Raw genomic sequence first — 22,575 nt, 5'->3', positions numbered from 1 at the left:
CCGGGTGAGAGGCGGAGTCTGGGAGGGGCTTGATGACAGAGCGATCAAGCTGTGCTGCGACAGCCGGTGAGAAGGCTGGGAAGATGGCGGCCTCCTGGAGGCTAGGCTGTGACCTGCGGTTGCTGCGCTACCTCGTAGGCTTAGGCGGCCGGCAAGGCCTGGGGCTGGTTAAGGGAGCTGCTGGGTGGACTGCTGGCCGCGGAGCTAGTTGGAGATGGTTTCACAGCACTCCGTGGCTGCAGGGTGAGTGACCGGAGCTCGCTCAGCTTCTATGTGTAAATGAGCAGTGGGCCAGGGTCAAGGGCTTTTTGACTGAGGTCCTGCATTGGATGTGGAGGTTTTCGGGGCTCCCCGTTCCCTAGGCCTTTCCTGGGAGAGGGGTCCGCTGATTTGACCGCCTAATATGTGCATGGCCCAAAGGGCATTCCTGGGAGCTGGGGGAACTTGAGTCCGTCTTTGGCCCCCTGGTTGGTATGGTTTCTTTTGACCTTGCCTTGGAATTTGGGGGGTGTTTTGTGAGGCGCGAAGATAGGTCCTAAACGCTCTTCTCTGAGGCCCCTTCCTAGTCACGTCTCAGGTTCCTTTAGGGTTGTCAAGCATCCGTGACAGGGAAAAGCTGCCTAAGGTTGCTGAGATTGAAAAGCCACTTTTGGCTGTTCTTATTCATTCTTTTGGCTTTTCCCTAGGGGGAGACCTTTTCTTCTAGGCCATCAGGGTTGCCCCACGCGACGACTAGTAAAGGACTTAATACGTAAATGCCCACTGCATCACAGACATAGGTCCAGCAAAACGTGAGCATGAAAGAGTGAAAAGTTAGGAGGGGAAATCATACCATGAAATTTATTATAAGAAATCGTCACTTGTTGATGATATTGACACAACAGTTCTTCCGGTATTTAACAATAAGTAATATAGCATGTGGGGCATTATTTATCTTAACATGGGGGTGGAGCGGGGTCATAGGATTAACATTTTTCGAATGTGACCCATTACCTGCCATTCATCATCTGGCACTGCATAGAATGAGCTTTATCTAAAAAATAAGGTGCAACAGACATTGCCTACATATTTTGGGCTGCCCAAGGCTCGGGGGGGGGGGGGGGGAGAGTAAGTTACACAAAGTTGCATAGTAAGATGGGTGCACTGAGATTTCTAAAGATTTGGTGATGGGAATAATTTATTTCAGTTTCTTCAGGTTAATGTTTCGTCAAATACTTGGAGCAGTGGTTCTTTCACTGTATGTAGTATTCCCTTTTCCTCCCAGTTTATTAAATACTGAACTTTCCCACAGCTCCCAGAGATTTTGCCTGAGGTGCAGCTCAGCAATCTGAGTTTTACAAACAGCCTTAGAGGAGTTTTGATATGTTATGTTGTTGTTTGACGAGCTACACTTTGAGACTCACTGCCTTAGAAAACCATGGAATAGTAAAAGCCCGGTGTTGGAAATAATCTAGGAAGAGTGTTTTTAACCTTGTTTGTAAAGCAGATCATTTCGAGAATGTCTGAACGCTCTAGATCCTCTCTACAGAGAAATGGGCATATGTTCCTGTAGGTTAGGAGGCTTTCCTTAGACCCAGTTTAAGCACCCCTGCCTTTCGAAACTCACTTAGCAATCCTCATCTGATGTACCAGGACACTTTCCCCTCCCCTGCCCCCTCCACCCCCCCCCACGTCCATGAATAACTTGTCTAACTCTGCTTGACCATCATCTGTAAGGAAGAGGACACGGCATCCCAAGGAAACTGTATGAGTTTCCCAGTGTCTCCCTTTTCCACACATTAGCACCCTTGTGATTGCATCAGGCCTACCCGATAATATAGGATGCTTTCCCCATCTCAAGGTCAGCTGCTTAGCAACTGTAATTCTTTCTTAAACCTTAATTCTCCCTTGCCCTGTAACCTAACATCTTCACAGGTTCTGGGTGTTAGGACCGAGATATCTTTGGTGGGGTGGTGGTGAGGGGGCTGTGGGCATTATTCTGCATACCACAGAAGCTGATTCTGTTGTGGAGTAGCTCTAAGTTATTTGAAAGTTTTGGAGTTTTTTCCTAATCCTGAGCCAAAATTTGTTTCCAACCCTTTTGCCTACAGGTTTTTGTTTTGCCATGCCGAATACGCATGGCAGTCCTTGAACTCTTGGTTGTATAGAGCAGCATCACTTTACATGGTGTTTTCGTTTTTCTCTGAGCCTGGTAGAAGTTCAGAGAAACTAAGCAACTATTTGGTAGTCTATAGATTGTGTGAAGTAAGTGTGATTATTGGACTATTTGCTCTTCTTTTCACATGTCTATCCATGATTTAAAAAACATGTCAGTTGTAAGTACACTTGGATTTTGGTTTCCTTAAAAGGTGTTTATTGGCAGCATTTTTATGAGCTATGACATATGCCATGTTTAGCACTTCCTAGAAGGTCCTTATTCACTTCCCATAACAACCTAATGAAGTTGGCATTATCTGCATTTTATTGGACAAAGATACTAATGCTCTGAAAAATTAAGTAGGTCTCTCAGCCACACAGCTCTAATGCTAATGAACTGAAGAATGAATAAATATGTAGTTTTTATCTTGTTTAAGAAATTCCTAATGTTTTATTTTTCAACTGAGATACTTATTGAGAAGGCAGAGACTTACTGTTACTCACCGTTCTACTGATGCTGAGTGAAGGAATGAACATTAGGCTACATGGTAGCCTGCTTGGAAACTGGTTGGCCTACAGAATGGAACAGAACTCTGTATTTGGTACATGACCCATTGAATCATATTTAGCTTCTGGAGGTGCAGTCCTAATTCTGTGTAGTCCTCTTGGGGAGATAAACAATAAGGGTATGGTCTCAACAGTGTGTGTAGTGAGCTCCGAGGGCTAAGTTCAGGATAATAAGGGAGTACCTAAGAAGGCTTCCTAGATGTAGCATCCCTTCCAGGCCAGAAGAACAGCAGATACAAAGTCCCAGAGGCCAGATGTGGTATTTACATAAGTGATAACAGTGTCTGTAAACGGTTTTTCAAACTAGTCTAGGCAGTTAATTTCGGAGTTTCCACTGCTGCTCTTTCAGAGTAAATGGCATGATTTGGAATTTAATTAATAACTAAGATGTTAATAATGTTGGTTGTAAGTTCTTTCTGAGGAGTAACATGTTGAATTTAAAATAACCTGTGAGTAGAAAAATAAATGAGGCTCAATCTTTGTAGTGCTTTGCCTAATATATAGGTGCAGGCCTTGCCAGGGAAGCTAAAAATCTGGAAAGTTACAAAAGGACACAGAGATCCACAGTAGGATTGCAGATTGGCAGCCCGTAAACTGACAGAGGCAGTGCATTTATCGTAGCCAGTGATCTAGATAATTTTCTGCAATCAAGACTTTCTTGTAGTACATGAAACATTTCTAGGGAAGGCTCAGAGTTGGCAAATTTATAATTCAGGAGAGCTTCCTTGGGGATCTGGAAGCATTGGTTTTGAGAGAAGCACGAATCTATTTGAAAACTGTTAAAAGCTGTACCACTTTCTCAGAAAAATACACACATAGAAAATTTTGTATGCGATTCCAGGGAACTCAGATCTCCCTGTAACTTATAAATTACCGCCTACCCTACTTCCATAAACATTGGGCATTTCCTGCAGAAAATAGTTGTGTTACTTTGCAGGGATGCTTACTATGTCTGAGAATAAGGAAGATGTGTTTGGTGATAGGGATTCCAACTATAAATAAATGACTAGTGGCTATATTTACATAAGAGACTACAACAAAGGCACTAATTTGGAAATCTTGATTCAGATCTGAGTTGGGATTGAATTGACTTGTGGATGTAGGCTCCCTAAATTATTCCCTAATTATTCCCTAAACGTGGATAATTCTCTTTCATTTGCTCATGTTGTTCCTTCTAACAGAATGACTTTGTGGTTTGAAATTTTTCTCATTTCTTAAGTGCGACCGTCCTGTCTTTCTATAGGGTCCTGGCAAGGAACAGATGGCATTGTTCCCTGCCAGGACCCTACAAGTGGGTAAATAGAGCTGAGTTTAATAAATAACCATTTGTGTAAATTCCGGGTGTAGAGATGGTGCTGTACTAAGGGGCTGTTTAGAGCAAGGTGCTGTCACCACCTCTAGACTTCAAGAGTTACAGGAGGGGCCAGTTACCAGAAATGGAAAGGAAGGAGCCTATGGGAAGGCCCTGTGGTGGAGCTGAGCCCTTTGGTTAAAGGATCCAACCCTCTCCAGGGGACCCCGCTAGGAGGTAGCTGGGGAAATAAATACCCCGTCCTCTCCCTCTTCAGCCTCCTGCTTATGCCGCCCATTGGTGGAACCCAGCCGGAGGCCAAAGCTTGTACGGTAGTGTGGGGGAAGGCTGAGCAGTACACCTGGATAGACAAATGGGGGTTACCTCCCATACCCACTGGACTCACAGTCATCAGTCATTACAATTTACCTCTCAGTTTTAGCACTGAAACTAGCAAGTACTACCCCTTATGTATATTTCATAGTTCTCATGCTAGGAGAGGTGGAGAGAGCAAGTATAATTTACATTTGAAAGAATCAGGTATAATGCCCCTGGAGTGTGTCCCCAGGCCACTGCCTTGCACAAGAGTAAGCACAGGGTTTTTATAACTGACCTGATTTTCAATGGTTTTTCCAGCCTACATTTGAGTAGCTGAATAGGAATCAAGTTTATGTAGTTTATAATATTCTTCGGGCACTTTTTATAAGAAGAAAGATTTTCTCTTGGTGCTATGGCACCTGATTCTGATTTTTGTTCTTTCACTTGCACTCCTAACTCATCCTTGACTCCTGACTTTCATATACCACATCAATCAATCAAACATTCCTTGGTTCCACCTTTTAGGTGTAACCTGACCACTACCACTATGTCTACTACTACCCACTAGACTTGTCCAGACTGCCTCTAATCTAGATTCTTGCAGGAGTGTCTCAATAGCTGTCCGTGCCACCACCCTTGGCCCAGTACAGACTGCTTCCCATACAGCTTTCAGAGTGCTTATAAATTGTAAGTCAGATCATGTCACTGAAAACCCTCCAAGAGCTTCTCGTTAAACTCAGAATAAACCCTGAAGCCCTGGCTGTGGCTTACAAGGCTCCGTGGTTGATGAAGGCCCTCCACCTCTCGACCTCAGCCTCACACACTCGCTCCAGCCTGCTGGCTTCCCTGTGTGTGGAACAGAGCAAGCACACTGTGCTCCGTCTTTGCGCTCACCCCTCCCTCTGTTTAGAAGGCTCTTCCACCAGATATGTGCATGGCTTCCTCCATTCATTTCTGCTCACTCTTTCAGAGGAGGCCTTCTCTGATGAGCTGATAAAATAGTTCCTCCACAGTCACTGTCCCCTTACCTTCCTTTCTTTTCTTAGTTCATATCACCACCAGACATACTATTTGTTTTCTGTCTCCTTACTTTAGAAGCTAAGCTCCATGAGAGTAGGGAGTATTGTCTGTTTGTATTCACCTTTGATGTCTCCAACACCTAGAACCACCTACCTGGTAGGTGCTGAATAAATATTTGTTGAGTGAATTACAAATGAATAAACAAAGGGTTTTTTCTTTCTCTTCCTTTACTCCACTCCTGAGCCATGAACTGATCTTCCAGAAATGCCCACACCCCAGCCTAAGACCCTTCCGTTTCTCCCTAACACTTTTTGGGATGAGGGCCCAAAGTGTAGAGGAGCTGGTCCCTGGGTGCCTTTTGAATCCCTCGGGTCAAAGGGTCTATTGAGTAAAGGAGACAGGAAACACGTTCATGGGTATCTTTAGTTCGTAGTTATTTTAGCTTTTCTGTGATGTTTAAGTTGTGACCATCTCAAAGCCAGTGCATTGTTTTAAAAAAACTGAGTAAAGAACATTAGCCATATATGTGGAACAGCAGACAAGTTCATTTTCTTATTGTGGTTATTTCTCTTACTTGCTCAAAAGTTTTTTCCTGGCTTTCCACTGCTATTTAAATAACCTCAAACCATTAAGTAGGAATTAGAGTGTACTATAAGGTACTATGGTACTTTGAGGTACTATGAACTAAGGCAGTAGTTCCAACATGCTATTTTTAACTTACGTGGTCCACCAAAACACCTGCCAGTGATTTTAGGAGAGTGTAGTTTTCAAATGTGAAATGCAATTAAAGTAGATGTCATGAGTTAGTGTACTTTAGCTGTGAGAACCCCCGAAGTAGGTAAAGGAGAGAGTAAAAAGGAAACCAAGTTTAGGCTGGGAAGCCTAAAGGAACCGGTGAATCCGTCTCTCCTTACTGGAGGAAGGAATCGTAAACAGTGATAAAGTGATACATCTAGCCAACTGTCTGGAACCCTCCAGAGTCCACCCTCTTAACCTGGTCTGTGCTGCCTGTAAAAAAACCAGCTAACAGCGCTGAGACGGACTGACTCTTTGGCAGGCTCCATTGTAAAGACTTTGCATGTGTTTACCTTATTTAATCCTTACAACACTGTATTTTACCAAAGAGGCAACTGAGGCATAGAATGATTAACTGGTAAGTGGTAGAATAAGTTTTTTAAATTAATTAAACATCTTATTAAATAGTAAAATACTTATTTTAACACAGTAATACAGGTACTTGTTTTAAATAGTCAAATAGTACTAAAGACTTATTAATAGTAAAGTAGGTCTCTGCCCTGTCTCTCCCCAGTTCCCCAGTCTACATTGAAAGCAACACATTTTTTCCTCTTGTATTTGCTCCTCTCCCTATTTCTGTTTTTTGTATTATCGGTGGATGACTGACCACTGGTCAGTGCCATCCTCCCTCCATATTTTCCCTCCCCCATTCTCTCAATATAGTTCTTTGGAGTTCTTGGTTAAATCTGTGGTCATTGTTTACACTAAACAAATATTCTGCACACATGAGGATTGCCATGTATTGTCCCATGTTATGATTGCTACCTTTCTTTTTGCTTTTCTTGACACGGTTGTCTTTGAAAAGTTTTCTTTAGTTTTCTCTGTGTTTTTTATTGCCGATTCATCCCACCCCATCTGCTAGCTTTCAGCACTGTTTTCTGTGTTGCCAGTCACATCAGATAATCGCTCAGTTAACCGTGTCTGACGTCCCAGGTGTGAGGCTGAACCTCCAGTCCGAAGTACCCTCTCCGGGGAAAACCGTCTCCGGGCCTTCGGTCTTCTGCTGCGAGAGGGCGCGTTGTTAGTTACCCAGCACTGAGTTTGGCTTTCTGGAGTCTCCGTAGTCAACCACTACTCATCTCGTTACTTTTCTGCAGCCCAAATTACATGCAGTTGTCCCTTCTTTCCTCCCTGTCCTTGTGGGTTTGTGTCTAAATACTAGAAAAATGAAAGCACATTTTTTTACTTAGTGTTAGATAAGTTTTGGAGAAGGAGTAAAATTAGATAAATTTATTGTAGATGTTAACATGTAGGTTATAGGAAACAAATGTGATGAAAAGATCTTAAAATAGTATCACCACCTAGAGATAACTACTGTCATCTATATGAAGACTGGGGAAAGACAGGGCAGCGACTTACTTTACTGTTAATAAGCCTTTAGTACCATTTGACTATTTAAACCAAATACCTGTATTCCTGTATTAAAGTAAGTATTTGATTATTTAATAAGTTTAATTAATTTAAAAAACGTATTCCATCACTTACATTTTGGAATATGTCCTTTCAGTCTTTTTGTACAGGTAGAAAGCAGGTAGAAATTAGACCGTGCTATATATACTGCCGGGGGCATCTCTTACATGTTTTTGGCATCTCTTACCGCCATAACTTATAAATGCCATTTTCATTCAGACTATTATGCATTCATTTTCCGTTGCCATCCATTGGTACTTTCAGTGCATTCTTACACCGATACTGTACCAAAACAACCATTTGAATGAAAAAGACTTCCATGACAGTCACCCATGAAAAAAAATTGCTTTGGCTGCCTTTATTCAAACGTGCAGTGTTAATATCATTCTGTGCCCAGGTGTTGATTTTTAAATTACCCTTATACTTTATTCTGCTTTATTTCATTCAGCCTGCAGATGGCAGAATTGTTTTCTTGAATGGAAGGTTTAAAGGTTCAGTTATACTTGATGAGTTCTTGCCTTGAAAAGAGAGGTGATTAAAGGAGCAGCATCTCTTCCTAATAAAGAAGCAAATTAATGTTAGGAACAGGGAGCCACACTAAAAAAGTACTGGGTACTTTCCCCCTTCATGTGTCCTGTCTTCATTTCACGATCTCCGTGTTTGGGTCATAGTGGTGTAAATGGGCTGGAGTGACGCCTGAGCTACACGTGTCAAGTGCTGAGTTTCCTCAATTACTTTCTGCCGCGTAGGGGAGCCTGGGTCTCCTTCCTCTTAGCCACAGAGCAGTTTGATCTGCATTAGAATGTTGTCTGTTTGTCTTAGCTGTTTTTGAATCTTGAGAACTTTCAGAACTGATACGTGGATCATCAGTTTAAAGCTTTAATTGATTGGCCTGAAGTATAAGTATTATTGCTCTTAGGGTAAAAGAAATACTTTAGGGAACAAGAAACTACAATTAGATTAGTGTGCCGCATTTGATATTGAAGACGGAATTTTGTGTAGAAGGATTGGAAGAGCAGACTTGAAGAAATGTAAGAATTGCTCAGAGACACTGCTGTAAAATTCAGTGATTTATAGATTTCTCGTGTGCCCAATGTGGCAGGTAAAGCAGCAATATACTAAGCAAAAAAATTTAATTTGTTGTGTCATTCTGTTGAGGAAGAAAAAAAAGATTAAGATAGTTTAAGTGATTTCTGAGACTTTTCTGAGTAGGGACTTTTAAAATCAGTATATTTAAATATAAACTGGAAGTGTACATTACCATAATCATCTTAAGTATTGTTTAAACCTCTATAGAAGGACAGACTTTAAAAGCCATTAGTATAGTTTGTTAGCCTGATAGAAAGGAATAGATCATTAAAATGACTACAAAGGTGTTAAATTCGAACTAAATTTGGGGTATTTTTATTAACTGTGGTATTTTTACTGCTTGCAATAACCTGCGTGACCAGTGGAGGGAAAACCCCACATTTTCTGTATTCTTGCCCATAGGCATGCCCACTCGTTTGTAGGAAATACAACTGGTGCACATTTCAAGGCCTCCTGAATAATGTACTGCTTACTGGAATGAAAAAGGAAGGGATATTTAATTTATAGCGAAATTAAACAATATTAGGGATCGGTTAAAATTCTGAGGAGTCTGGAAAAACCCACACTATCTCAGCAGAATTGATCTGTAAAGGGTGGATATTACTTATGCGCAGCCCTGTCGCTCAAAGCTGGTATTGTACTTGCATCACTACTCTTCCGCCGGAAAAATACACTTGAAAAAGCTGTGTATAATGTTCCGGGTGAAAGAAGATATACTAGAATGAAATATGTGCCATTATTAATAAATCAGTGCTATGTTTGACATTGTTTTACAGCACGACAGTTTGGGGATAAATCAGAAAATACATTGCACGTTTTGCTTTCCACGGGAAGCCAGTATAATCCATCACAAGGTAGTACTGAGTAATGGAGATGTCCAGGACGTCCTTCTTTGTTTTCGTCACCTTTGTTTCAGAGGGAGGATAGCGATCTATTACACAATTTTTGTGTTTTATTGCCATTATTTAGAGAAGCAATTTCAATTCATCCACGAAGGGCGGCTGTATGAGGAATGGTTATGTTCTTTTTATTTTAAAATACGAATAATTTTGAGGCTTTTGATGTAGTAATTTGGAAAATAATAAATGCAAAAGTTTCATAATAGACTTTTTAATGTCAGGAATAATGGAAATATGAAGGTCTCTTAGGTGAGAGATTATAATGGCAGATAGAATCATAAAATAAATTTGAATTGTATCAAGGCAACTAGAACCAAGATGTAAAAATATTGAAGACAGACTTTGTTTCGAGAGAGTCATTTCATTTTTGTCATAAATTGGAATCTGCACAGAGAAGCAGTAAAGTCCATTTACTTTGTTTCTTTGAAGTGGAACTCTATTTGATATAAATTTAATATGTAAGTGCATATGATATACTCTATCTCAGCCTTGACGTTTTTTGTTAGAAGCAACAAATTGGGATTTGTTTTAAACTGTGTTTTTCCAGGAGAGGTTGGCCTCTTATCATGGTGATATTAGATTGTAGGTTTTTTGGGTTTTTTCTTTTTTCCACTTTGGGCTTTAAAAAATTAAATGCTCAGGCCTAGGCTGGCTCTACATTCTATAGGCAAATGTTTTTATTTTTTTTCATCAAGCCATGTAAAAAATAAAAAAGATGGTATGTATACAAATAATGTAGGGGATGAGAAAGCTTATTTTATTACTTCCTAATGTATTGGCGGTGGAAAGCTTTGACTGCTGCTTAAGAATTCTTGCAGTTAAGCATATGGTTGTTCTGGTGTGGATTTGGAGATGCCCCCTAATGTTACAATGCAAGTTTGCCTGTGTTTGTGTGTTTAACCTAAATGCATTTCCCGAATTCTACTTTACTTCACTCAGAATTCAGTGCTCCACTGTTTTATAGACATCAGTGCCCTGAGGTCGGATATTGTGGTCTGCATGGTTTTGCACCTATTCACAGTACCTATTTTAGCCCATGAGGACTTATTTTACTAAGGAAAAAATAAGAGTTTTTAAAGCTATATTGTAGACATAATTTGCTTTTCAACTGGAGGACACTTGGAAATTAAGTGAAACTGTTACAGTGAAGGCTGTGGAGAGACACAGTACACAGGTCCCTCAGCCTGTTCTCACTGTGTTTGCTCTGTAACAATAAATCGGGAGTGAGGAAATGCATTGTGGCTATGTTTTTTTCTCCCTTATTTTCAAGATACGCATTTAATGCACTTAAAAGATTACCTCTTCCCTTCCAAACTCAAAATATTCATTGTCATAGTAGAAGTGGCTTCTTAGTACAGGAATTCTTTATGCCCACAGTAGGGAAAGTGTTCATTAGGATATTCTATTGGACATAAGAAGAATGCTCACGTGGACTTGATATGTCTGGTTTATGTTTGAATTTCTGGATCAATAGGCTATAAATAACAGGTGATGAGTTGATGACCCTATCTTGTAATTAATGACGAGAGGTTGTACAGTGTAAGAGAGTACAGAGAGCCTTGAGAGTCAGGCAGAATTCAGATCCCTTCATCAGTCTGCACTGTAGTTTTCTCATTGATGGAATGGGTGTGTTGTCGACTTGGAGTTTCGTTGGGGCTTTGTTATTTGGGGAGTATTAGGAATGATAATTCTTTTTGATTCTTAGAGTTCAGTACCAATTGAGGGAGAGGCAAAAAAGCTTATAGAAATCAAAAATAATGGTTTTAATGCTGATGGTTTTATTAGGTTGGAGAATGCGACTTAGATGCTTGGCCTTCTATAGCTGGACTTCAGTACAAGCCCATGCTTAGACTTTGGGCTTTTGTTTGAGAGGGAGAGTTTGTGTGGACAAAGCAAACACACACACCTGAATACCTGCCTCACCACCCCCAGGGGGTCCTGATGGTGGGTACCAAGAGGGATGGGCTTGCTCTCTGCCTTTGAGAGTCGGGTCCCTTTACTCCTAACATATGGAAGGACTGAAAGGGAACTACAGGTTCCCTACACGTAAGCAGATCTTAAAAGAAAAAGAGGAAAAGGCTGAGGCAAATATATGCCCAGTCCTTTAGAGAGGAAAGAATGAAAAAGGGAAAGAGGACGGAAGCTTCCTTCCAAATGCTTCAGAGGTGGAATTCCTTTATCATGAAGCAGTAGGAATGTGTTTGAAATTACAGTGAATTAGTTCAGTTTCCCAAAGGAAATAATTAACCTCATTTTTTTACTTTTTATGTATTTACATTTTAAAAATATATTTTATTGATTATGCTATTATAATTGTCCCCATTTTTCCTCCTTTGCCCCCCCATGTGGTATCCACATTCCCTCCAGCAACCACCCCCCCAACCCCCTTAGTTCATGTCCATGGGTCATGCATATAAGTTCTTTGGCTTCTCCATTTCCTATACTATTCTTAACCTCCCCCTGCCTATTCTGTACCTACCAATTATGCTTCTTAATCTCTGTGTCTTTTCCCCAATTCTCCCCTTTCTGCCTCCCAGCTGGTAACCCTACAAATGATCTCTATAACTATGATTCTGTTCTTGTTCTGCTTATTTGCTTAGTTTGTTTTTTAAGATTCAGTTGTTGATAGTTGTGAATTTGTTGTTATTTTAATGTTCATGGTTTCAATCTTCTTTTTCTTAAGTAAATACCTTTAACATTTCATGTAACAATGGCTTGGTGATCATGAACTCCTTTAGTTTTACCTTGTCAGGGAAGCACTTTATCTGCCCTTCCATTCTAAATGACAGCTTTGCTGGATAGAGTAATCTAGGTTGTAGGTCCTTGCTTTTCATCACTCTGAATACTTCTTGCCAGTCCCTTCCTGCCTGCAAAGTTTCTTTTGAGAAATCACTGGCAGTCTTATGGGAACTCCTTTGTAGGTAACTCTGCTTTTCTCTTGCTTTTTTAAGATTCTCTCTTTATCTCTAACCTTTGGCATTTTAATTATGATGTGTCTTGGTGTGGGCCTGTTTGGTCCAACTTGTTTGGGATTCTCTGTGCTTCCCGGACTTGTATGCCTATTTCCTTCACCAAATTAGGGAAGTTTTCTTTCATTATTTTTTAAAATAATCTTTCAGTTTCTTGCTCCTCCTCTTCTCCTTCTGGCACCCCTGTTGATTCAGACATTGGCACGTTTGGAAATGTCTCAGAGGCACCTTATACTATCCTCGGTTTTTTTTTTTAAATTCTTGTTTCTTCTTGCTGCTCTGGTTGAATGCTTATTTCTTCCTTAAGTTCCAAATTGTTGATTTGAATCCTGGCTTCATCCTCTCCACAGTTGGTTCCCTGTAGATTTTTCTTTATTTCCCTTAGTGTAGTCTTCATTTCTGCCTGGGCGTTTTTTATGCTGTCGAAGTACTCAGTGAGTCCTTTGAGCATCCTAATCACCAGTTGTGAACTCTATGTATGATAGGTTGCTTATCTCCATTTTGCTTAGTTCTTTTTCTGGGTTTTGTTCCGTTCTTTCATTTGGGCCATATTTCTTTGTCTCCTCAATTTGGCAGCCTCCCTGTGTTTGTTTCTGTGTATTAGGTAGAGCTCCTTTGACTCCTTCTCTTAGTATCGTGGCTTATTGCAGAAAAGGCACCTGTAAACTGTGTGGGACGAAGTTTTAGGTAATTGCCAGGGCAGGGCAACCTGCTTCACTACTTTGTGGCTCTGTTTGGGGGTAGGGCTCAGAGAGGGGACAATACAGGGACAGTGCTGCCGCCTGGCTTCTGGAGGTGTGCCAGCACTCGCCCTGTTTCCAGTCACTGCACTTACTCCCTGCATGCCACTGGCGCCCTTCCAGCTTTTGCCCTGGTGCTGAATCCCTGAGGAGGGTGGGTCTGCATATGTTCTAAGTCTGTGTGGGCCTTTTAAGTGGAGTCTCCTGAAAATCCAGCAGTTTCTTCCGCCACCCCAACCCCCACTGGTTTTCAGGCAGGAGTTATAGGGATTTATCTTCCTGGCCCTGGAATCCTGGGCTGTGTGGTCAAGCCTGAGGCTGGGATTGTTCACTCCAAAGGTATCCCTCCTGATTTTTATCCACCATAGGTGAATGTAGGACCACCCATTCTGCCTCTGCCACCTCTCCACGCCGCACGGTGTCTCTATGCCTTTCTGCCCATTCTGCATCTCCGCCCCTGCTACCCGTCTGGATAAATGCGACTTCTTCACATCCTTGGTTGTCAGACTTCCATACAACTCGATTTTCTGACGGTTCCGTGTGTTATTTATTTTGAGATCTAGTAATTTTTTCTGTTGTTGCTCCAGGAGGCAAAGTGTGGTCACTAATGCCTCCATCTTGACCTAAAGTCCTAACTTCATTTAATATTAGCATTCAGTACCCTTTTAACCCTAAAATATCAGTGGGAAAAAAAGAAACCCCATTCTGTTCTCCTCCACATTTGAAATATGTTAGATATGCAGTGTGTTTTGCTCTATGGGGTCAGATTGTTGAATAATCTGAGGAGAGAATAGGTTTGTTACCATGGCTACTGCTAGAGCTGGAGCGTGCTGTTAACAATTTTATTAGTATAAACTTTATGTAAATTGTAGTATAATAGCTGTGTGCTCTGTGACTATGGTCCTGTTCGGTGGGTGACTGTTGGGAAGCACGTCCAGCCAAATGTTTTAGAGCATCTCCTTTTTCGATATTTAAGGAAGAAGTGGCTGTGCCTCTTGGAGAGGTCACCCCGGTCAGAGTCTGCCTTCTCGGACCCCCAGTGGAACTGTAATGTGCCGTACAACCTGAGGCTAATTTAACCGTTCGGGTTCACTCGCCGAGACAAACCTTTCCTTTCAATGTACCAGCCAAGAACAGTGTAGTATTAGAAGAAAGTAAAAACACAACCAATTTCCTTATTTTTTTACATTTACCCTTTTTTAAATTAAGTTCATTAACAGTGGTTCGTAGGATCATTTAAGGCCTTAAGTGCACATCATAAAAACCTTTGATTCCTGAATAGTGTAGTATAATAAAAACAACCAATTTCTTAAAGTCTATCGTGATTATTTTGTTGTAGGTTATCAGAACCCTTGCTTTTTTTCTTTTTTATTTGTCTTTTTCTTGGATCATTTTACCTGTAAATATTTTTTTGCAGCAGAAGGAGAGGGTGAAGATGAAACATAAATCAACTTTTCTATTTTTTAATCTTGTAAACACCTGGCTTGAAAATATGTACAGAGTACTGGGGGACCATGAGACAGGAGTCAAAAATATTCCAAAAAAGTTTTAATTTTAAAAAGTTGAGAATTTTATGTTTCTTTACTATGACCTGGATACTTATTTTGACCATTTGCGAGTCTTTCCAACTTCGGAATATTTTCTTTCTCAAATTAAATTTAGTGTTAATTTACTTGAACTTCTTATGGATGCCTTGTGAGGTACATTATATTTTTGTGGCTAATCTTCCCTTTTTTTTGATTTCAGCTGACCCTGTCAAGATACTGATGCCGTCCCTGTCTCCGACAATGGAAGAAGGGAACATTGTGAAATGGCTTAAAAAGGAAGGTGAGCAAGTACATTACTAATGCCCCATGTGATCTGATCATTTTTTCCCTAATCACTTGTGTTACACAATACATGATAAATGGAATAAATCAGGTTTCTCTGGTAGTTAATCTAAGTTTTTTCAGTATAATTTTTTCATGGTAATGTAGCAAAGGTTTTCTGGGTTCACTTTTCAAAAGCAGAGAATGGTAAAGTATTTTATGGGTTTTCCCCCCAAGTTTTAGTCCTAATACTTAACTTTTAGTTTCAACATTATAAATTTGTCAATCCCCTTAAGTTAATTTATAGCTTTATAATGATTCTGTGTGTGTTTCCTGGGGCTTTACAGGTTGATTATAAATTTCATCGGGAAGAACAAATAAGTAAGAATAATAAGGAAAACTCTGGACAGAAGAACGGTGGAGGAAGATTGTTTCTCTATTATATATTGAGACATATATTTTTAAGCCCCTATAAATAAAACTATGGTATCGGTACTTAAAAAGACAGAATAATAGAACTGAATAGAAAATGAAAAAATAAACAGTTAGTTGAACATGGGTTTTTAATGTATAATGAAGGAAGACAATATTAGGTTTAGTCTTTGTACTATGCCAAGGAAAGATTACAAATGAATCAGACACTTAATATACAAAAAAAGAAATTATACAAGTACTAGGGGAAAGAACAGTGAATTCCTCTGACCCTGGAAGTGAAATAAACACCCTAACTACAGCTCCAAATCCAAATGCAATAAGGGAAATGTTGATAAATTTGGCGATAAAAATCGTAACTTTTGTATGGCTGAAAACACAGTAAGTAAAAAATGAGTGACAAATTGGAGAAGGATATTTATAATCACAAAGGGTTAATATCCCTAAAATTTAGGGAATAAGAAAACTATTACCTCAGTAGGAAAATGGGAAAGATATATGAACAAATGGTTTTCAGAAAAAGAATTGCAAATTGCCTTTAAACATATGAAAAGACACTTAATAGGAAATAAGCAAACTAATACTACACTGAGATAGCATTTATTACCAATCATAGTGACAGAAATGAGAAAGTTTGACAAGCTGCTCGGTTGATGAGGCTGAGGAGGCAGTGGGGGAAGCAGGCACTTTCATACATTTCTGGAGGAAATACAAAATAATATAAACCCTGGTGAAGAGAATTTGTCAACGTCCAGGCAATTCTACTTCTAGGAATTCTGTGTCCGTCATACTGGCCAAAGTCATTAGGCGTCACAGCTAGCCACAGAACTAGACTTCGAAGAACTTCAGTTCATTGGAATTGCTAGATACACAAAATGAATGTGTGTTTGGAGTAATTAAACATGTAAGAAAGAATCAAAAATATTAAAAAAGACACACACTATCTAAAAAGTCTAGACAGATTTGAAATGACAAATAGAATGTTTACGAATGAAAAATATTGTTTCTAAAATTAAAAAACAGAAACCCAAGGTTGGGTAAAAGTGAGGTAAACATGACTGACCAGAGAGTTTATGAACTGAAGGCCAACCTGAAAAAATTAGCTTGTGTGCAGCACAGAGAGACAATGCAGTAGAAAATATGAAAGAGAAGTTGAACGTGAAGAATAAAATGAGACTCAGTCAATAGTCCAGTCGGAGGGATTCCAAAAGAAGAAAGAAAGAGGGAATGGGGAAGAAGTAAATAGCCAAAGAAAAAGGGACAGAGACTTTTCTAGAATTTGAGAAAAACGTGTCATATAATTGGAACAGCCAGTACCTCATTAGGAAGCACTTCGAGTAATTGGCTCCGTATGGCTGTTGCCATCTTTTAAAATAATTATCAGTATCTAAGAAAGTTTCACCTTTATAAATAATGTAATCAGTTGGAATCTATTTTTAACTTTTTTCCTCATAAATTACAGAGCTCTTTCCAAATTCATCATGATGGAGTGTTGGTGTCATTAAATAATAATGCAGACAGAGAACAGCCTTTCAGGGTTACTATAAAAAGATGGGTACTTCTTATACTTTGAGAACTGGTAGACCAGTAGATAAGGGGATTCTTCAGACCACATTCATCTCTCGGACTTCTAGCTCACTGGCAATCTGATAAGTTATTCACACCCATTAGAATATAGAGAGCAGGATGAAGAGCCCAGAGACAAATGGCCTCATCGTTCTGTTCTCTTTTCTGTTTGATTACGATGTGCTATTTTTACATAGAAAAAGCCAAGATGCTCTTTAAGCCCCTGCAGCATGTCTTCCTGAAGGTTGTTCTTAAAATTCTGTGTCCTGTTAACTGAGGAGAAATGTTTATTTGCTAATACACTATAATTAACTCAGAGCAACTTAAATCCTTGTTTCTCAGTTATTTGCTGGCTTCTTTTTAAGTTTACCATCTTTGTGATTTAATTGAGCATACTTTACTTCTTTTTATTAACTTTATGTACTATTCACATGGGTATGACTGTACATGCCTACATATGTTTGATATTTGATATATTCATGATAACTTGGTTCAGACATTCTGTATTAAAATAATTTATATATTAAAATAATTAAAATAATTTATAGTTTTCTGGAAGAAAACTTTTTATATACATTTTTTTCTTATTGGCTGTATTTTTTAAATTTATCTTGGGTTCTTTATTAATGTATGATCACCATTTAAAACAGTAAGTTTAAAGCCTCAAACATTACGATATTGAAATTTTTTGATAAAACAGCATAGTGTTGTAGCTCATCGTGAATCTAATTTGTTTTTAAGCAAAGGCTAATCTGATAACCTTTAATGGACGCAGGGGTGTCTAACCCACAGCCCGGGGGCTGCATGTGAGGACTTCTGCTTATCTGTGGTGGTGGGTATCAGGAAAGTTATGCACAGACCTTTCTTTTTGCTCATCAGTTTTCATTAGTGTTTGTGTATTTAATGTGTGCCCCAAGACAGCTCTTCTTCTTCCAGCGTAGCCCAGATATGCCAAAAGGTTGGACACCCCTGCCAAAGTTTCTTGAAAATCTGACTGTTACAATTACTATTACTAAAGTCGTGTGTGCGTGCACGCGTGTTTTAAGCCAAGGCAATAAGAGTACGGTGAAAAGAATGCTGACCTAGGAATCACGGTTTGTCTCTTGGGGTTTCCATCTGCCATGATATATCTGGGAATGAGTTGAATAGATGAGACCTAAAGTATGTCCCTGGATTTAGAATTCTCTGATAACTTAATTCCATTTTCTTTTTTTTTAAGAAACAGCAACATGCAATAATATAATATGTAAATTCTTCCCATCTTCGTTGATCTAACGCTTGAAAAGTTATAGTTATATGAGTGTTATAATACTTAATTTCGGTCTGAGGATTAAGTAAAGAATACGCAGCGTAAAAGTAGTGGAGAAAACACTTCTAAAGTGCTAGGTAACACAACATTTCTTGAAAGGTGAATTGAGTTATAATTCCACACTTTTGTTACAAGTTTGTTATTTGGGGGGAAAGTGTGCTTCTGATATTTTCAGTTTAATTAAAGTGGATGTAGTTTACTTTTTCATCATTTGGCAGGTCAAATTTGTTAAAGTAACAAAGGAAGGAAATATTCTTGTCACCTCTTTGGCAAGAGGATATTTGAGGGTATGAGAAACATTGTTTTCTTTCTCGGGGTAGTTAAGAGCACACCCTGAAACATGGAACCACGCTGGGCTGAGGCCGGTAGGGGAGGGACCTGACCATACATGGGTCTGGAACAGGCAGAGTGTGTTTCACCAGTGACACTTGCTGCTGCCGCTCCTGGTGTTCTCGCTCCTTCTGTCATTTTATTGGGTATCCCTTCTTCCTGTGGCTGGGAATCTTTAGTATTTCAAGTAGTTGTGGGTAAGTCTTAGACTATCATAGAGTGTTTCAAACTCAGAGGTAAAACTATCTCGAAGGAGTTTGTCCCTGAAGTGTTATCACTAGGTACCTCCAGAGAGTTATATGGGTCTCTAGCATCTGCTGGTAGAAGAGGCTTTGAATTCTATTTTGGGGGGTGTTTCTCTAACATGTTTGTGGTGCTAAAATGGAAATTTTTTCAAATGGGTATTTCACAAATACCAATGTTTTTTCAGTATACCTCTATTTTAATACAGCTTTATTGAGGAATAATTTATATAACATAACACTTACTTACTTTAAGTGTACAATTCAGTGACTTTTAGATGTATAGAGTTCTGCAGCCATTACCACAATCCAGTTTTAGACTATTTCTGTCACCCCAAAAGATACCTGGTGCCCGGTTGCTGTGACTTCCTTCTTTTATCACTAGCCCTAAACAACCCTGACCTGCTTTTTGTCCTTAAATTTTTGCCTTTTCTGGACATTTCATGTAAATAGAATCACATAACTTCATACAATAGTCTTTTGTGACTGGCTCCTTCCATTCAGCATGATTTTAAGGTTCTTTCACATTGTGGCATATTATTATCAGCAGTTCATTCCTTTCGTTGCTAACCGGCATTCCATTGTTACGCTTCTTTACTCTTGCAGGCAGTATTTCTGTTGTGTCATTATTTTAGAGTTGGTGAGCGGAATTCTAGATTACAGCGTTATCAGTCGAACTTTGTCTGGTGCTGGAAGTGCTCCGTGTCTGCACCGTCCAATACGGTACCCACTTGCCGCGTGAGTCACTGTTTGCTGACATGAGCAATGCGATGAAATGGAACAGGTCAGGAGCGTGTAAGGGAGTTAGAACTTTGCCTCGCAGTTGCCTCCTCAAACTGCCGTGCGTGCCCTCGGCCCCCCGGACACAACTTCAGATGGCCCAGGAGCCGGGTTGCCTGGGGTCTTGGGCCGTGCTGATAATGTTCTTTTCTCGTGTGTGATGAAGTGAAGAGTGGCAAACTTGCTGACGAGGGGCGCCTTCTGCCTCCCCACACTGCTGTAGGCGCCCGTTGGATGGAACCAGCACCCGCTGGTTTGTTTGTACTCTTAACCTGATTAGGGGTTTCTTGAAGCTGGTCTTCGGCTGTCTGACGGTTTTTACCGCAGCCCCGTGCACAGTGTCTTACACCGAGAGGCGGCTAGTAAATGTTTGTTGAATAAACCGATTGAGTTATTTTTGTCCCCATCACGGTTGTCATGATGGTTCAACATAGCACAAAAAAGGGACTTTTTTAAAAAAGTGAACATTAAAGTAGGTTTGATTTATTTGGTCTTACAGATAAAAACTAACTCTTCTGCCTCTACTATTAACATATGTCTTTGAAAGCAGGGGTGTCGAACTCATTTTCCCCAGGGGCCACGTCAGCCTCGTGGTTGCCTTCAAAGGGCCGAAATAATTTTAGGACTGTGTAAATGTAACTACTCCTTAACTGTTAAGTGAGAGCTCGGCGCTGCTGCCAGGTAGAAACAAGGTGGAGGGCCAGATTCGGCCAGCGGGCCTTGTGTTTGCCACCTGTGTTTTAAAGGAAGACTTTTATTTTTAATTTTTGGCAGAAGAAATGATTTTGTGAAAGGCACAGGGTATGTTTAGGTTAATAACATAAACTTCACCATTAACTGTGTTTCATCAAGACTCCACTTCCTTCCCAGAATGTCTGAGAGAAAGAGAAGCCTCCTTGTACTCTATTCCTCTGCTCTGGCAGCTGCCTGCCCATCACGACAAAGGAACAGGATGATGATGCTGGCTTTGGTGCTGGGGAGCGGCTCCCGGGTGGGCCTCTACTCTGGCCCCTCCTGGGGCCCTCACTCTTGCTCCAGGCCCGCTCCACTTCGGCTGCCCACGAGGAGATGGCACAGGGACTCTGCAAGGCTGCCATCTCTTCTACACCCCATCAGCCACCCACATAGCAGCTGAGGAGCTGTCTGTCACCCCATGCCAACCTTGATGCTCTGTCCTAGCTTCTCAGTCTTCTCCTCTCAACTGTGAGCTTGTGGACAGAACCATATCTTACTATTGTATTTATACCCAGTGCTTCGTATAATGCCTTGTACACTAATATGTGCTGAATCGAAGCAGGGTGCAGCCAAGAGGAGGGCCCCAAGAAGGGATTTGTAATGGGGTCCAGGACTCGGGGTGTCCAGGAAATATTAGAAAAATGTATGTAGGATGTCCTCACCCCCACAGGCCTGAGCCAGGGGGGATGGGACACATGGAACAGGGCCATTCAGAGCTGTTTTGGGTAGCAAGAGCTTTGCAGCTAACCCCTGGCACAGTCATTTAACATATCTATAACCTTTAACTGGTTTCATAGATAAGTTAAATAGCTGTGGCCCTGCTTTGAGCCAGGGAGATGGGAGTGACTTCCACCCAAGATGGGACTGGGAAGCAACTCCCCCTGGTTACAGGGCTTGTGTGAGAGCTTGGAGATGATTGGCTCCATGCCATGGGGCCACACCTGCCCAGACTTACTATGGCAGCCCAGAAAAGCTGGAAGAATTCGGGGATGCTGGCAGGTGGAGCTGACTGGGGGAGGACCACAAGGTTTTGGGGGAGAAAGGAGGAGACCATGCGGCTCTGAAGGAAGGAGTAGACCACGTGGCTCCAAAGTAAATGGGGAGGAGACCTTGCGTCTCTGAAGTAAATGGGAGAACCACGAGGCTCTGAAGCAAGTAGATAGATAGAGGTCCATGTGGTTCTGAAGTGGGGAAAAGGACCACGCGGTTCTGAAGGAGAGTAGAGAGAACCACGTGGTTTTGGAGTGCTTCTTTTTGCCACGCAGCTTAGGCAGCAGGAGAGACTTTGCAGCCATAGAGAAAGGAGAGAGAGGACTCTTGCTGGTGGGCCATGAGAAGGTGCCACATGGCTTTGGATTAACTGGAGATCGCAGCAGCCACACAGCTGATGGTGCCGGGAGCCTGAATCATGGACTTCTACTTCTTTTCCTGAGACACGGTACCCCGGACTGGGCACAGGGAGAGGGAAGGACTGTGCATCTGTGGGTATTCTAAAGGACTTTGTTATCTTATTGAAGACATTAAGTCATTACTCTAAGTTTGTGTAACTTTTAAATAAGCAATTCCTTTCCTTTTCACCAGTCTCTGGCATTGAGAGACATCTTTCCTCTGGTGGCGGGCATTTCGAACCTAGCAGGTGGGCGTTGGGGAAGGAACCTCCAGAGACAGAAAGGGGGAATCCTTTCTGTAATAATTTATCGTGGACCACCCCCTGCCCTTGCTCTGTAACAGAATGATCTGTTTGAAATAACAGGGTATGGACTAGGGAGCTACAGTGAGTCTTGGTTCTTAATGGTTCTTCATAACATACCTAACATTTTAATCTAAAGATGTTGCAAAGTCTTATTTGAGGATGCATGTGCAAAGTAACATTTCCAGTTTTGTGATTTTAAAAAAAATATACAGCTGCACATTCAAAACCTTTCTGACAGTCAGAGAGATAAGTAGCTTGGTCAAGATTACTAGCAGGTGTCAGAGCTTGGACTCAGACCTGTGTCTGAGCTGGAAGAGTTCCTGGTAACTACCCTGCCTTCCTTGTAACACTGTTCCTATTCGAGAATAGGAACAAAATCGTCTGTGTTGATCTATAGCTGAAGTAGAATTTGTGGGTGGTTCTTAAAGGGTCTTTGGAATTTGAAA

General features: G+C 40.8%; 1 protein-coding gene across 1 annotated transcript in view; it reads left to right on the top strand.

Moving 5' to 3' along the window:
- The first annotated feature begins 44 nt into the window (after window positions 1-44).
- PDHX (pyruvate dehydrogenase complex component X) overlaps window positions 45-22,575 on the top strand; it is a 64,986-nt gene continuing 42,455 nt past the window's right edge. The window contains exons 1-2 of the mRNA XM_024558777.4: window positions 45-243; window positions 14,981-15,061. Of these exons, the coding sequence (XP_024414545.2) occupies window positions 84-243; window positions 14,981-15,061 (241 nt within the window). The 5' untranslated portion in view covers window positions 45-83. The remainder of the gene's footprint in view (window positions 244-14,980; window positions 15,062-22,575) is intronic.

This window comes from Desmodus rotundus, chromosome 5, assembly GCF_022682495.2.
Source record: "Desmodus rotundus isolate HL8 chromosome 5, HLdesRot8A.1, whole genome shotgun sequence".
In the NCBI taxonomy this organism is placed as follows: Eukaryota; Metazoa; Chordata; class Mammalia; order Chiroptera; family Phyllostomidae; genus Desmodus; species Desmodus rotundus.
Note: the sequence above shows the minus strand (reverse complement) of the source record. Positions and strands in the feature narration are given on the sequence as shown.